This window comes from Orycteropus afer, unplaced genomic scaffold (genome assembly GCF_000298275.1).
Source record: "Orycteropus afer afer isolate SDZICR_OR568_19922 unplaced genomic scaffold, OryAfe1.0 scaffold00188, whole genome shotgun sequence".
NCBI classification, from domain to species: domain Eukaryota; kingdom Metazoa; phylum Chordata; class Mammalia; order Tubulidentata; family Orycteropodidae; genus Orycteropus; species Orycteropus afer.
Window position 1 is genome coordinate 6,598,513 of NW_006921775.1, and position 17,722 is coordinate 6,616,234.

Consider the following 17,722-nt stretch of genomic DNA (forward strand, 5'->3'; position numbering starts at 1 on the left):
TTTTTTTTTTTTTTTGCTGCTCTTTTTCCAGTTGTTGGAGATGTTGGATTAAGGTGTTTCTTTTGGCTCTTTCTTCTTTTTTGATGTGTGCATCTATTGCTGTAAATTGGCCTCTGATCACCATTTTTGCTGTGTCACAAAGATTTCAGCATGCTATCTTTTCATTCTCATTAGATTCAAGGCATTTTTTAATTTCATTTTTTACTTCTTCTATTACCAGTCATTTTTAAGGAGGGTGTTACTCAGTTTCCATGTGTTTGCTCTTTTTCCATTCATCTTCCTATTGTTGATTTCTAATTTTATAGCATTAAGATCTAAGAAGACGCTTTGCAGTATTTCAATATTTTAGATTAATTAAGGCTTGCTTTGTGGCCTAACATATGGTCTATCATGGAGAATGTTCCATGTGCACTGGAAAATAAGGTATATTGTGCTGTTGTTGGGTAAAATGCTCTGTAAATGTCTACAAGGCCAAGTTGGTGGATTGTATTGTTTAGTTCTTTTGTGTCTTTGTTGAGTTGTTTTTCCAGTTGTTCTATCTTTCATTGAAGTCTCCCACTATGACTGTGGAGTCATCTATTTGCCTTTTCAACTCTTTTAAAAAGTCTGATTTGTGCATTCTGGGGCTCTTTCATTGGATCCATAGATATTTATTATGGTTATATCTTCTTGTTCAATTGATCCTTTAATCATTATATAATGTCCTTCCTTGTCTTGTATGGTGGTTTTTGTCTTAAAGTCAATTTGACCAAAAATTAATTTTGCACTCCTGCTCTTTTGTGGTTGCCATTTGCTTAATATATCTTTTTCCAACCTTTGCTTTTTAGTGTATTTTTGTCTTTGTCTCTAAGGTGTGTCTCTTATAGACAGCATATTGATGGGTTATGTTTTCTTACCCAGCCTGCAACTCTCCATCTCTTGAGTGGCACATTTAATCCATTGACATTCAGTGTAACTATCACCAAGTATGAATTTGTTACTGTCATTCTGTTATGTGTTCTTTATGGTGTTGCTGATTTTGTTTCACATAGTTTTCTGTGCTGAGCTCATTTTGTTTATGAAATGTGTTACCATTTCCTTCATTGCTATTGTTTTAGTATATACTAAATATTTGTGTTTGCCCTTTTTTTATCATAATGTGAAGGTTTATCATTTTTCTTTGAGGTTACTCTGTAATTTATAATCTTCTTAAGTTTAGAACGTCTGTTCTATCTTGCAATTGTCCTGACTTCCTCACCATTTAGAAGTTCTGTAACTACACTATTTTTTCCCTCTTTTTTGATTTGTAGTTGTCCTCATTTGCCAATGGATGGCTTTGATCCCTGTTTACAAATCTTGTAAGCTTATGTTACTTTGGATACTTCCATAGCTGTGTTGGTTTTGGGGTTATGTATCATGTGTGTTAATGGTCAGTTATTGTTTGCTGTTGTTCTTTGCCCTAAGGACTCCATTTAGCATCTCTTGTAAGGTTGGCTTGGTTTTAACAAATTCCCTTAATTTTTGTTTGTCTGGAATTATTTTACCATCTAATTTTACCATCATAGTGAGGAACAATTTTGCTGGGTATATAATTATTGGTTGGAAATTTTTTCTTTCAGGGTTTTATGTATACCATCCCACTGCCTTCTTGCCTACATGGTTTCTGCTGAGAAATCAGAGCTTATAGTGCTACTGGTTGGCCTTTGTAAGTAACTTTTCATTTTCCCATGGATTCCCAGGATTCTTTGTCTTTGGTTTTGGTGAGTTTGAGGATGATGTGTCTTGGTGATTTTCCATTCTGTTTTGGGTTCACTGGACATCTTGAATGGTTATGTTCTTATCTTTCATCATATTACGGAAATTCTCTTCCAATAAATCTTGGACAATTTTCCTTGTGGTTTTATTTGTCTCTTCCTGTTCTGGAATTCCAATTACTCGTAGGTTATTCCTCTTGATGATATCCCACATGAATCTTAGACTTTCTTGTTTTTTATTCTTTTTTCTGATTGCTCCCTTTACAAAGAAGTATTGAGATATTTGTCTTCAGTCTCACTAATTCTGTCTTCCATTGATTCAATTCTACCTCTTTGACTGTTCAATGTGTTATCTATTTCTGAAAATTTAGTATTAATCTTCTGGATTTCTAGCTGTAGATTTTGTATCATTTCTAATTTTTCATTGACTTTCTCATTTTGTTCTTGTATTATCTTCCAAAATTTTGTCTGTGCTTTCCTTAATTTTGTCAGTGTTTTCCTTGATCTGTGTCTCAATCCATTGAAAGCACCTAAATATAATTCTTCTGAATTCCTTATTAGGGAGTTCCAATACTGCTTCTTCCTCAGGGATCTATTCTGAGTCTGTATCCTGGTGCCTTGTTTCTACTGCTTTATCTTGCTTCTTTGTGTGGATTGTGATGGTCTGTTGTATCCAAGACATTGTGATGCTCTGTATTTGTATTAACCGGTGACTATATGTTGGAGTGACTTGCCCAAGATTTTCATTTTCTTGTACCTGAGAAAGCAGGGTACTGTGCTTCTCTATTCACTCACTCGCAGCATTTATGCACTCACCACCTGTCTCCTTTCCAATCGTCAGCCTCCAGTATGTCCATGCTGTCCATGACAAGAGGACCCTATTTTTAGGAGCTCTGGTAGCATAGTGCCTAAGGCACTTGACTGCTAACCAGAAGGCTGGCAGTTCAAACCCACCAGCCACTCCTCGTAAGGAAAATGGGGCAATCTACTTCCATAGTGATACTGCCTCAGAAACCCAAGGAGGGTTCACTATGAGTCGGGGCCAACTCAACGGCACATAACAACAACAACAACAACTGGAATCTGAACAAGAATATTGTCACTTTAAATATTCAAAATGGCTACTGCTTGAAATATTCAAAATGGCTACATCCTCCAGACAGCCAGAAGTCCACAGCTCAGTACGTGTCCTTCTTTGCTGTTTCTCTTTTTAGTCATCAGTCACCAGTGCAGTCATCTATGCAGCCCTTGGTGAGTAGGGCCAATTTTTAGGTTAATTCTCAGGTCCTAACATCACTTGGAAATATTCAAACTGTCTGTGCCTTCAGGATAGCTGACAATCTGCAGCTCTATTTGTCTCCTTATTCAGTGTTTTCATGCAGTTTCTTCTACTAGTTGATGTTTAACTCACTTCTGTATACTTCTTTTCAAAGCTCAGGGCTCCAGAATTATCGTCTGTATCTGTGTCGATTGGTTTCTCTTTTCTTTGTTGAAGAGAGTCTGTGTAGCTTGTCTGCCTATTCCACCATCTTATCGGAAGTCTCTCTAAAATCGACATTATACCATAGATTTGCAAAATATTACTTTTGGGAGAAATTGTGCAAAGTGTATGAGACATTGCTTTGTCTTGTTTCCTACCTCTGCAGGTCAATCTACAATTATCTTAATAAAAAATTCCTACAAATAAAGGTATATATAAAAAAAAAAACAAACTCGCTGCCTTCGAGTTGGATCTGACTCATAGCAACCCCTCCTTGGGTTTCCAAGGCAATATCACTACAGAAGTAGATTGTCCAACCTTCTTTCCAAGGAGTGGTCAGTAGGTGCTGTTAAGAAAATAAAGAAGAGTATGGTAGTGATGGATGGGTGAGGGGTAGTTTGAACAGGGTGACAGGAAAGGCATGGGTCTTGAAGGATGAGAAAGATCAAGCCATGATATTAGAGGGAATGCTTACACTATATGTGGGTCTTACGGTGTGAAAGGGAATGGGTGCTACAAGGAGAAAAACCTGGCAAGGCTTGTTACTCAGCAACACAAAGGAGAAAGGGGTTTGAGACGTAATCAAAGCCATAGATAGGGCCAAACCATAATAAAGAATTGGTATTTTACTGTAGGTAGACTGGAGGGGGAAAAAAAGGTAAAATGGTACCGTGAGATTACCAACACACATCAATTACTTTACTGTCTTGCCTTGGCCAAACCAATATCCTTGGTGCCAGCTCCATCACTCCATCACATTGCCAAGAGCCTCAATAGATAAATTGCTAGCATTTAGAAAGGGATGGCAGCAGTGTGGAGTTCCTTCACCAGATTTGTGTGTGCTAAAGCTACAAGATATTATGGATGTTTCTGCCAAGAGGAGTCAAAACTTTCATTATATACATATTCAGTATCAAGCAAAGTGCTTTCAATGCTCAATTTTTGCCATAGTATTACATCAATATTTGAGATATTTTTCTTTCAAGATTTTATGTCAGTCATCCCATTGCTATCATGCCTGCTTCTACTGAGAAATCAGAGCTAAATCTTACTGGTTCCCCTTTGCAGGTAACATTTCATTTTTCCCAAGCTGCTCTCAGGACTTTCTCTTTCATTTTAGAAAGTTTGATTATATGTTTTGGTAATTTTCTTTTGGGATTTAACCTATTTGGGGTTTGTTGAGTTTCTTGGATGGCTATCTTCTTTTCTTCCATGATATTCCAGAAGTTTTCTGCCATCAAATTCTCAAAAATATTCTCTATGTTGTTTTTTTGGGGGGGAGGTGGAGTGGGGGTTTCTTTCTATTCTGGAATTTTGATCATGAATAAATTATTCCTCTTGATGGTGTCCCATATAATTCTTAGCCTTTCTTCATGTTTTGTTTCAGAGTGTTCCTCTAACAGATTGGTATCAAGGGATTTTTTTCTCTATTTTGCTGATTCTGACTTACAGTCATGCAATTCTACTCCTTTGTCCTTCCAATACATTATCTACTTCTGAAACTTTAGTGTTAATCTTCTAGACTTCTAGTTGCTGTTTTTGCATGATTTTTAATTGTCTATTTATTTTGTAATTTTGTTCCTGTATTCCTTTCTTAAATTTTCCAGAGATTTATCTATGTTTTCCTTGATTTCTTGGAGGTCCCTATATATAAGTCTTTTGAATTCCTTATCAGATTGTTCCATTACCATTTCTTCCTCAGGGAGGTTTCCTGGTTTTTTTTTTTTTTGGTCACTTGCTGGAGCCATCTTGTTCTGATTCTTTAGGTGATTTAATATTGTCTGTTGTTGCCAAGGCATTAGTGTGTTCCTATATCTATGAATTGATTTCTGTTTATTTGCTAAGTCCTGATACTTTGTTATATTGTGCTTTGATTTATGCTATGTGTGGGCAGGCACTCTGTTCACTAGTCTGGCTGCACTGGAGCACTCACCATCTGTCTCCCGGTGGGTGGTGTAGAAGCTGGGTATGTAAACACATATTCACTGGTCTTGCAGGGTTGCTGAGGATGGGATGAGTGGGCATTGGCAGCTGTCTGTCATTGGACCAGTGGCATAGGAGCACACAGTGACAGTTACCAGGTGGGTGGACTGGCAGGTGTGGTGGGTGTGACTAGCTAGTGGGGGTGTAGTCACTGCCTCCTGAGTAAGGTGAGGGGCGGGCAGGCGCTTGCACTGCTATTCTGCTGGTATCTCTCGCATGCTCAGTGTGTGTGGCTGCGGGGGAGGGGGGCGGCGGTGAGTGGAAAATCAACATGCTTATGCTCACCATTTCTTCCCAGCAGGGGGGAGGGGAAGGGGAGTGGTGAGTGATGGGCAGGGGAAGAGGGAAGGAAAGGTGGGCATGCATGTATTGCTGCCACTGCCTCCCTGCATCTTGCTGGTGAGGGAAGGGGAGAGAGGAAGCTCAGCAGAGTTAGCAGGCAGGAGGGTGGGGTGAGTGGCCAGCACTGTGCCAAAGCAGCCTGCTGCAGGTCGGCAAGATTGTTGGGTGCAAGGAGGGGTGACAGTGGGGGCGGGGAGAAGTCAGGGCTAGAAAAGGAAAGGATAGTTTTTGCACCTTGGTTCCCAACAGTCAGGGATGTAGGGACAGGGGATTTGTGCTAATCATGAGGAAGGTAAGAATAGGGGATGCATGTCCTGTGGTCACCAGGTAAGGATGCTTGGACTTTCCCCACTGGCTGCATCTAGCAATCAAGGCCTTATTTCACTCCAAGTATGTCTACATAATCACTCTATGTCCTGTTGGGAAGTATGTTAAGTTGCTTTCTATACTTCTCAACCGGGATTGCTGTTGCTTTTGCCTCAAGATGGTCACACTGGGCCGGGTTGGCTGTCAGGGCCTTCTGCTCCATCTCTTCCCATTCACTGTTTTCAGTAAATTTTTTCTTCTTAAGTAGTATTCTATATAGTTCTTTATCCTTTCATTTGATGCTCAGAGTTCTAGGACTGTGCTCTGTATTTGTTTTACTTAGTTTCTCAGGTCTTTGCTGTAGAAGGATGGAGTGGTGTGTTTGATTAAGCCACCAAACCACCAAACCAAACTCACTGCCATCAAGTTGGTTCTGACTCATAGCAACTCCCAGTGGGTTTCCATGGCGGTAAAGCTTTATGGAATTAGGTTGCCTCATCTTCCTTCTGCAGAGCAGCTGCTGGGGTTGAACCAACAACTTTCTGGTTAGCAGTCAAATGCCTTAGACACTGTACCACCAGAGCTCCTTTGACTAAGCCAACAGATTCTATTAATTATGAATTAGATTACATTACTTGAATTAAATCCTCGCATGAATGACAGGCAGACAATATAAATTTTAATTTTTTCATCCTAACTTTAGCTCCTAAATGTATAAATTCTGCTTGGGAAGTATAATTTTTATAGCTTGTTGTTCTGGTTACCTAGTGCTGCCTTGATAAGAATATACCACAAATGGGATGGACTTAACAAACAGGAGTTTATTCTCTTACAATTCAGGAGGCTAGATGTCTGAGTTCAAAGTGCTGGGCTCTAGGGGCTGGGTGAAAGCCCCTCAACCTAGGGCTTCAGCTCTGCCTCCTGCTCCTGGCCCACTGGAGCTAGAGGCATCTCTTCACTCAGGCAGCTACTGGCTGCTAAGGCTAACAAGCCCAAGGTCAACAAATAAAATGGCACAGTCCTGATGTTACCAAACCACACGGCAATCCATTAATTCAAGTCCATTTTAAGTCCCAAGGTCAGCAGAGCATGGCAGGCTGCTGAACAATGACACAGCTACATGCAGGGTCGAAGTGTGCCACAAGCTAGAGACTATCCCCAAGGCTTCTCCTCATATACAGGAAGCAGAGCATATCCCAAAGGCAGCTACTCAGCTGTTTGTGGTAGATCCCACCATGGAGTTGATTGCCAGTCTCATCATGTAGAATAACCATGACCATTCAACCAGGCCCAGCCAAGTTGACATACAAATTTAACTACCACACTTGTTTTAATAAATTTGGTTGTTTATAATAAAAAATGGTGAAATTTAGACATTTCAAACTATCTGGTCTGTATCTTTTCCATTTGTCAAGGCTAAAAACATGAATTTTCACTAATGTGATATTCTGGCCCACCTTCAAGCTTCCTCATGATTTCTCGAGGTATAACTATAAAGTACTTAAGTCTACCATATATGCTTTTGGGTAACTACTATTAAATTTTACCGATGCAGGGTGTGTGTGTGCATGTGTATTCTCTTCTTAATGTCCTAAAGCAACATAGGTAGAAAAATATACAATTAAGGCACACTTAATAGACATTTACAGGAAAAACATTAGTATCCAAATCACAGATGATACGAAAAATATTACCTTAATTATAATAGAACTATTCCAAGATTTTACAAGGTCAACAGCTCGTAGGTCTTGCCAACTTATGAAGTTGTGAAAATGATTTCCTGTTTCTCTAAAAGAAGATGGAAATAATATTTTTAAAATAATATAAATCAGAAACTGTATTATGATCTTCCACAAGGGAAAACAAAATTTTAGGCCAAATTGTCATTTCAAATAGTTGCCTTTTGATCTCACTGCAATCTTTAACCTCTGAAACTTTCTGATTTCTTCCTACTAACCCCTCCTATGCTTACTTACCTTCCTGGATCCCATAAGCTATCATTTTACTTACATTTTAACAAATAACTTGCCTTTATATTACCTACCCTTCAACTTTCAACCTAACCATCCACCCTGAAAACCACTTATCCCTGGATGGCTCTGACTCTCTATTCTCTTCACTCTCAATGCCAGTGAAAAGGGCTGGAGGAAAGTCATACAGCCTGTTAACTGATACCAACCCATATGCCCATATACATGGTATACAACTTTGCCTGCACACTCAAGGTCATTTAAAAAATAAAGCTCTTCTCTTGTACTTCACAATTAATTTCCCTCTCCATTCCCCACAATGGCAAATCCAAAGTTTTACCAGGCTTCTCAAGACCTATGTCACCTCTGGCCTCCTATGTCTTAAAAGGAGCTACGAGCAAAGAATGACATTCCTCAAGTCCCCACTCTTCTACTAGCTATACTGTGACTATCCAGTATCTGTCTCCTTTCATAAAAAACTTCTTCCTCTCCAAGTTCAAAGTTCTCATTTCCTCCTGTACTCTTCAGATCCATGCCTTCCTTTTTCTTTCATCACCTCATTTCACCAACTACTCCTTTTGCCTTCTACTCCAAACATACATAAATTTCTGTGTCTTTGAAGTAGAATCAACAACATCTCTCTTGATCCAGGATGTCCCCCACCAGTCTAACTTCTTTCCCAATGTTTCTTCTTCATCTCCCCTTGCCTTAGCCACATGCAATTTGAATTCAACTTAGATTCTAATCCATTCATGAAAGTCACATTCACTAGAGTGGTTACTGTCTTCCTGATCATTTAGGATTTGTGCCTTTCATATTTCACCCCTTAAATTTCAAAGTATTTACAATGCTTCAGGAATGCTCTTACATATCCTAGCTGTTACCAGTGATTTGCACAAATAACCAAAGCACTGCTGACGAACAACAACAAAGCAGGTCTTATACTCCCTGATCTCAAAACTCACTATATAGCCACAGTGGTCAAAAAAGCTGGTATTGGTACAATATCAGGAACATCCATCAGTGGAATAGAATTGAGAATCCAGAAACAGATCCATCTGCCTATGGACAGCTGATCTTTGACAAAAGGTTGAAACCCATTAACTGGCGGAAGAGGTAGTCTCTTTAACAAATGGTGCTGGCAAAACTGGATATGCATTTGGAGAAAAATGAAACAAGATCCATACCTCACATCATATACAGAAACAAACTCCAGATGGAGCTAAGACTTAAATGCAAAAACTAAAACTATAAAGTTCATAAAAAAAAAAAAATAGAGGTAAACATACCAAAAATAAACCTACTATCACTGAGTTGATTCTGACTCATAACAACCCCCTTTGGGTTTCTGAGGCAGTAAATCTTTTTCTTTTTAATTTTTATTGTGATTTGGGTCAAAGTTTATAGAGCAAATTCACTTTCCATACAGTAGCTTACATACACTTTGTCTCATAACACTGACTACAATTTACCATAATGCAACAGCTCCCCTCCCACTTCCTCCCCATAGTTACCTCTTCCCTGTGTCCTTCCCTCCCATGCACGCCTGCCCCAAGTGGTCTCCCTGTACATAGACAGCCCCTCGATTCTCCCATGATTGTTCTCCCCAAGAAGTGTATCTACCTCAGGTACATGTTCAACTCATATGCCTGTCTTTTGTTTGGCTGGAAGCCACAGGAGTGGGTTCAATTCCAGACATGAAGGGCAACTGGGGCCCATAGTCTCAGTGGTTCCATCAGGCTCTAGCATACCAGCAAACCTGGTCCCCACCCCACCCCTTTTTTTAATGATTTTGAGTTTTGTTCCACATTGTTCTCCCTCTCTATCCAGGATCTCCTACAGAAATCCCCCTCTGAGTGGTTGACAGTGATAGCCAGGCACCATCCACTTCTTCTGCTCTCATAGTCATATAGGCTGAGGATTGCATAGTGTACCAGTTACTTGGACTAATTGTTTCCATGAATCTTTGGTTTTCTTCATTCTTCTTTACTCTGGATGAGGAGAGACCAATTGTTGCATGTAGATTGCCGCTTGCAAGCTTTTAAGATCCCAGTCACTACTCCACAAAGTAGGATGTGGAACAATGTTTTTGTGTAGTATGTGATGCCAATTGAGCTTGATGTTCCCTACGACTATGGTCCCAAGCCCACAGGTTCAACTACTCGCTCCATCTGGGTAACTGACTGTGGCCAAGAAGTGACTACAACTTTGCCCTTGTCAGCTCTACTATCTACCTGGGAATTCTTACAGAACATACAAATACACTTGTAGAAACACTGTCTGCCAACCCTATACATGGTCTTGGGCACACTCCCGTCCTGCATAGATATACCTAATAATTCAGCCTGTCTACCCATCGATCCACCCATATATCACTGTTTGCCAAGGCAGTAAATCTTTACGGAAGTAGACTGCCTAATCTTCCTTCTGCAGAATAGCTGGTAGGTTTGAACCACCAACCTTCTGGTTAGCTGTCAAATGCCTTAGGCACTACAAATGCCTTAGGCACTACGCCACCAGAGCTCCTGGCCATTGTTGTTGTTGTTGCCACATGCCGTCAAGTCAGACCCGAGTCATAGCGACCCTTCCTTGGGTTTCCAAGGCTGCATCACTACAAAAGTAGATTGCCCGACCTGCCTTCCAAGGAGTGGCTGGTGGGTTTGAACCACCTGCCTTCTGGTTAGCAGTCAAGTGCGTTAGGCACTATGCTACCAGAGCTCCCTTCCTGGCCATTAGAGAGATGCAAATCAAAACAACAAGGAGATACCATCTCACCCAGCAATAATAGCCAAATTCAGTAAGACAGAAAACAGCAAATGCTGGTGAGAGTGTGGAAAGATTAGAACTCCCATACACTGCTGTTGGGACTGTGAAAAATGGTATGGTGCTTCCTTAAAAAGCTAGAAATAGAAATACCATTTGATCCAGGAACCCTCCTACTAGGTATATACCCTAAAGATGTAAGAGCCAGGACACAAATAGATATATGAACACCCATGTTCAATGCAGCACTATTCACAACAGCAAAAAGACAGAAACACCTTAAGTGCCCATCAATGGATGAATGGATAATCATACTATGATACAAACACACAACAGAATACTATACAACAGTAAATAATGAAGAATCCATGAAACACCTCATAACGTGGATGGACTTGGAGGACATTATGCTGAGTGAAATAAGTCAATCACAGAAGGACAAATATCTTATGAGTCAATTATTACAAAAAGTCAAGGAAAGATCTATACACAAAAGGAAACTTTCTTCATTGTTTAACCAAGGAATGAGAGGAAACAAGAGGGAAATTGACTAGGTAGGTAAGAGACATGTATTGATCTGGATGAAGGGAAAGCAATACACCAAAAGCTGGTGACCAGCACAATACTACTAAGGAGAAGGAAGAGACAGAGAAGTGAACAACATGTACAGACAAGAAAAGTACATACTATTACATACACAATACTGCATTATCAGTAATAACAAACATTAATCTATGGGTGGATATACAGGTATACAGGCAAAATGATCAGGTACGGGAATATACTCATCACCATATATAGGTTTTGCTGATGATATATCTATATATGTATTTGTATGTGCTATAAAAATGTCCATACATATAACAGAACAAACAGAGGGGACAAAGTTATGATAATTTCTTAGCCACATCAAACACCTTGAAGTGTGTGCTGGGCCTGTGGCCTTGGGACCATGGTCACAGGGTACATCAATGTGGTGTAGTAAATTACTTAGTGTGGCTTTTCTACCCATAAGTCTTTGTAAACTCCAAGGTGGGATTTTCGATGGGCAACTGAGGAACTCCTGATTGCTGAAGTTGTCCACCTGGAGTATTCCTGTTGGGAGTGGCACAAAACAATGTTCTGGGAGGTTCCCACTCCCTCTCACGTGCTTAGAGTTCTGATGCTATGATTGGCTAGTTTGGCCACTCTGCCAGGCTCAAAAGGAGGTCTCCTAGAGGCAAAACTCTCTCGGACTGCTGGTTGAGGAAGACGTGCTGCTGAAAGAGACACACGCTCCTGAGACACGCGTTGCTGGGAAAGAGATGCAAGAGACATGCATTGCTGAGTGAGACACCGAGGGACCAGCACTGCTGGGAAAGAGACTGTGAGAGACTGTTGGCTGAGGGACAGTGGGCTGGGAGAGAGACTGAGCATTTTTCCTGAACTTGAATTGTAGCCTGTGGTGCTTCCCTAATAAACCCCATAATCTGTGAGCTCTGTGTGGCCACTGCAGCGAATTATCGAACCCAGGAGAGGTGGTGGGTGCTTTGGAAGGAACGGTTGTTGAAAGGGCTGGAGGGAGGCAGCATGTCTGGCCTTGCAGTAATAGGCCTTGTGCTATTGATGGTGATTCTGCCTTCCTCTTGTGGGATTAGAAGAGGTCAGAACATGTGGCCTCCTTGCCGTTTTAGCAATCAAATTCAACTGGCATAATACAGAACACAATAACTGTTCTATATCTTACTTTGGTGAGTAGCGACTGGCATCTTAAAAGCTTAGGAGTGGCATCTAAGATGTAACTATTGGCCTCTCCTCATCTGGAACAAAGAAGAGTGAAGAATATCAAAGACACACAGAAATAATTAATCCAAAGAACTAGTGAACCATGGGAAACTCAGGGTACATGACCTTGAGACCAGAAGAATCAGACAGTACCTGGCTACCACTGCCAACTACTTGGAAAGGAATCAAAATTAGAGATCCTGGATGGAGTGGAGGAGCTCTGGTGGCGTACTGCCTAAGGCATTTGACTGCTAACCAGAAGGCTGGCAGTTCAAACCCACCAGCCACTCCTTGGAAGGAAGACTGGGCAAATCTACTTCCATAGAGATACAGTCTCAGAAACCCAAGGAGGGGTCGCTATGAGTCAGAACTGACTCAGCAGCAGTGAGTTTGTTATTTTTTTATTTTTATTTTTGGATAGATTGGGGAAAAATTTGGAACAAAACTCAAAATCATAATAAAGACCAGTTTTACAGTCTGACAGAAACTATGGCCCCTAGTCACCCTTGAGGCCTGGAATTGAACTCACTCCCAAGGCTTTACTTTCAGCCAAACAATAGACAGGTCTATGAGATGAACAATTACACCAGGGAGGTGCACTCCTCAGAACACCAACCACAGAAAAGCAGAAGGGCAACATTTGTACAGGGAGAAAGCTCAGAAGGCAGAACTGCATAGGAAAGGACACAGGGAAAAGGTAAGGACAGAGAGGAAGTAGGAAGAGAGCTGTTACATTGTGGGTATTGCATCAATGTCACAAAACAAAATATATACGAACTGTTGAATGGAAAATGCATTTGCTCTGTAAACTTTCACCCAAATCACAATAAAAAGTTAAGGGGGAAAAAAGAAAGGACAAGCATGATGTGTTAGAAGAAATGAAAGGCTAATGTGGCTGAAAAACAAAGAGAGGGAGAATATCATATGATGAAAGTGGCATCATTAATTCCTAACCTGATAAAAGGAAATCTGTATTACTGATCTCAAGTAGTAGTACACATTCCAACATTCACTTAGCATTGATTTAGATTTTATCTCTCTTAACAATAAAAGGAGATGTGGGAGAGAAGCAATACTGTAAATGACTTGTCTTGAACCCCTCTAACATTTTATACCATTCTTGTGGCTATTAATAGATTTAATGTCATAAATTAGTAAGCACCATGAACACAAGTATCAAATACTACAATAAAGGATGTATTTGGTGCTGTGGGAAGATTAATTTATATACTTGTATTATGAGACAGTAAATTCTTTGAAGGGTGGGACTGTTATTTGTTTTTATATCTAGTTCAGCAACCAGCATGCTGTCTCACTCTCTATAAGCCCTCAAACAGTTACAGAGTAAATCCCCATTCTGGTGACTCATAGTTACGCTGCTAATTGGCACACACTCTTGATCAGAGGTTAGTTGGCAGAGCCTCCCTGAGAGATAGAGTGACTGAAAAAACAAAACTGCTTATGATTTTTCAGAACAAAAAGAGACTTTTTAAAACAACCAAAATGAGGCAGTATCATTTAGTGTTACTTTGGAAAACAGACAAAATGCACCACTAATTAAATATACTGAAAAAAAAAAAATTAAACCTAAAAACATGAAGAAAACTTGAGGATTAAAAAGAGTTCATAAAAAGTGAGTTTCCTGAGGTCTGGGAAGGGTAAGGGAGGAAAGAACAAATACAAAAAGAAAGTTGAAAGTTTTAGACTTCCTGACAGTAACTATAAAAGAAATAACACTCCTATGGCCATGATGATAGAAACACACTGTGGACGCAGGAGAAAGGAAAAAACCAGTGAGCTGGGAAGAGGAGGTGCTGGCTGGGACTGGAAGGAACAGATCGTTCTACAGGGTCCGGTCTGTCTCTCTCTCAAAAGTAAGCGAGAAGTACTTCCTGCTGGCTCAGAGCTGTACCCGCTCCTGCACTGTGTCTCGGCTATTCATTGGGGAGCTTGGAGAACCTGCCAGCCTTATACAGCACAGAGGCTCACTGAGGCTCAGTGAGCAGAGGAAATCCCTATTATTTTAAAGTAAAAGATGCACAAAGAGTTGCATGTTTTTTCTGAAGATATCAAATATCTCAGTTTCTACAAGCAAAGAAGAGATTCCAAATGCATGAAAGAATACAACCATTCCAAAAAAAAAAAAAAACCTAAGCTCACAATCAGCTGTTTCAGAAAGAAATCGTATCCTTCTCTTGCAACACCATCAGCACCAGTAAGGGACTGAACTAACTTGGGATCTTAATTCCATTTCTCCTAGATGGGAGGTATGGCCCTAGCAGCCAACAAAAATTTTCCTTCCTAAGAATTGACCTTCCTGTGAGTAAGGAGTCCGTGGGTGGTGTAAATGGTTAACAACCAGGGCTGCTAAACGAAAGGTTGGCAATTCAAGTCCACCAGAAGAACCTTGACAGAAAGCCCTGGCAATCTACTTCCAAAAATTCAGCAATTGAAAACCCTATGGAGCACAGTTCTACTCTGACACACATGGGGTCACTATGAGTTGGGGTTGACTTGACAAAATAGCTTTTGTTTTCTTGTGATAAGGGATATGGCAGCTAGGTCCTGATGAAAGCAATCTGTATAGCCAATGACTTCATCTCCAAAGCCAACCAAATGTGAACTCCCATCAACACTTTACTGCCTCCACTTCCTTATCCACTTCCCAGATTAGCCATGGTCCTCCTTTGTCAGCTTTCTTCCATCCCTTAAAATTTGGGGAAAAACCTTAGAGGCTAATCCTTAGTTTTCCTTTCTTACCTTCACAGTACACAGCCACTTATCTAGGCTTCATCTATACCAGCAGCTTTCAACTAGGGGTGACTGTGATTCCAGGGGGCATTTGTCAATGTCTGGAAACACTTTTGGTTGTCACAACCAAGAGAAAGCTGAGATACTACTGATATCTGGTGGGTAGAAGCCAGGCTGTTGCTGTCCTATAATGCCCAGGACAGTCCTCCCAAAACAATTATCCTGCACAAATTTCAACAGTGCCACTCTTTAGAGACCTTGATCTACTTGTTGTTTTTGTTGTTACGTGCCATCGAGTCGGACCTGACTCATAACGACCCCTCCTTGGGTTTCCGAGGCGGTATCACTACGGAAGTAGATTGCCCAACCTTCTTTCCGAGGAGTGGCTGGTGGGTTTGAACCGCTAGCCTTCTGGTTAGCAACAAATGCCTTAGGCACTACACCACCAGAGCTCCCTTGATCTACTTGGATGACTTTATTTATTCTTTAATCTTACAGATATATTACTTATTTAAGACCTTGCCAGTCCAAGGGGACCAGGAGGGCGGATGCTTGCAGATCACAGCATCAACCTGAGATGCATTTGCCCTGAAAACAGCACCTGTCTAGAGGAGATGAGTCATGCCTCAGTCAATGTTCTAATCACTTTTGGAATAGCTCTACAGTCACATATCCAAAACTAAAAACTTCATGTCTTCTACTGCTGTGGTAGGAGCTCCGGTGGCACAGTGGTTAATGTGCTCAGCTGTTAACCAAAATGCTGGCAGTTTGAACCCATAGCTACTCCATAGGAGAAAAGACCTGGCAATCTGCTCCTGTAGATATTTCATTCTAAGAAACCCGATGGGGCAGTTCTCTGTGTCCTACAGAGTCACTATGAGTTGGAATTGACTCCACAGCACACAGCAACCACCACCTTTGTCATAATTAATCATGTGTCAATTTGGCTAGGCTATTGCACCATGTTTGGTCAAACACTAGTCTAGTTGTTGCTATGAAGGTATTTTGTAGATTACCGTTGATACTGTGGGTGGTTCTCATTCAATCAGTTGAAAGCCCTAAGATCAAAAACTGAGGTTTCCTGGGAAGGAAGGAATTCTGCTTCAAAACTGTAACACAGACATCCTGCAAGTTTCCAGTTTGCAGGCCTGCTCTATAGTTTCCAGACTGCTGGGCTGCCCAAAAATTTCAGACTTGCCAGCCTCTACTGTGCATTAGCCAACTGTTTAAAATAAATTATATGTATATATAGGAGCTCTGGTGGTGTAGTGCCTAAGGCATTTGACTGGTAACTAGAAGGCTGGTGGTTCAAACCCACCAGCCACTTCTTGGAAGGAAGATTGGGCAATCTACTTCCATAGAGACACTGCCTCAGAAACCAAGGAAGGGTCGCTATGAGTTGAATCAACTTGATGGCAGTGAGTTTTATACACACACACACACACACACACACACACAGTCGTACAGGGCCACTATAAGTCAGAATTGACTGAGTCTGGTTTGGTATATATACCTCCTGACTGATACAACCCCCACCCCCACCCCCCACTGCCCAACCCCTTCCTCCTCTTATATTCCCTGTAATTTCTATCATCTCTCCCAAACATCAACACCAAAAATATTGGTAATTTAAAATTTCTTCTTGTCTCACGCTGAATTAAAGGCAAGCCTGTATGAATTTATCCTGATTGTATTTCACAGATTCATCCCTACCCCTTCTACCCACCAATTTTTTTCTCCACTGCCCCAAGCTTTGGAGTCTTAGTGCTTTATAACAAAAATATATTTTACAGGCTTCTTTGTTATTTGAAAGCAAGAAACACATATTGAGGACAATAAGGGAGTAGTGGAAAGAGCATTATGTTTTGGAGTCAAAAAGATGGTTTGGAATCTTGGCTCTATTGAGTGACTTTGTGCAATTTATATATTTCTCTGAGCTTCAGTTTCTTTCTCTGTAAAAAGCAGATAGATATAATATCTAAGTAATGGGTATGATGTAAGGATAATGGAACAGTACCTAGAATATCACAGACGTTCACTACATGGTAGCTATAATGATACTGCAATTGTTTTTAATCTATACCTGTCTGAGGCTACAGATAATTAAATATTAAATTTGGAGTAAACTGAAAATACAAAGCATAATCATAGCACTATTCCTATAACTTATCAGTTCCCGATTCTTTTTACAGCTTCAATCCATACTTATTTGAAAAAGCTAACTTATCGGGGGTGGGGGGCGCGAAGAATTTAAATCACAATAGTCTTTTTATTATTTTTGTTTTAAAGTCAAGTCCAGATGACATGCAGAGAACATATTTTAATAAGCCAGAAAGTAGGCTCATTTTTATCCCTCTTAAGAAACAAAACTGTTCTTAATTGAAATTTTAAATTTCCCAAACAAGGTTCACAGCAGTGTATTCACCATGGCATGAACCCAGCAATAGAGTACTTAATTACATAATGCACTTACTTGTTCCACGTAATAAATGTTGCTCTCTGCGTTGAAATACCGAGACCAACAATTTGATTCATCTCTATTCCTGCAGCTAAAAGTAAAGACACATAAAACATGTTTTTAAAAGTCAGTGACATTGAGATATCTTTAAACCTTAAACCAAAATATCCCC

General features: G+C 40.4%; 1 protein-coding gene across 1 annotated transcript in view; it reads right to left on the reverse strand.

The window, feature by feature from the left end:
* GK5 (glycerol kinase 5) overlaps window positions 1–17,722 on the reverse strand; it is a 134,610-nt gene that overhangs the window by 101,222 nt on the left and 15,666 nt on the right. The window contains exons 3-4 of the mRNA XM_007947545.1: window positions 17,566–17,641; window positions 7,539–7,632 (exon numbers count right to left, since the gene is read on the reverse strand). Of these exons, the coding sequence (XP_007945736.1) occupies window positions 7,539–7,632; window positions 17,566–17,641 (170 nt within the window). The remainder of the gene's footprint in view (window positions 1–7,538; window positions 7,633–17,565; window positions 17,642–17,722) is intronic.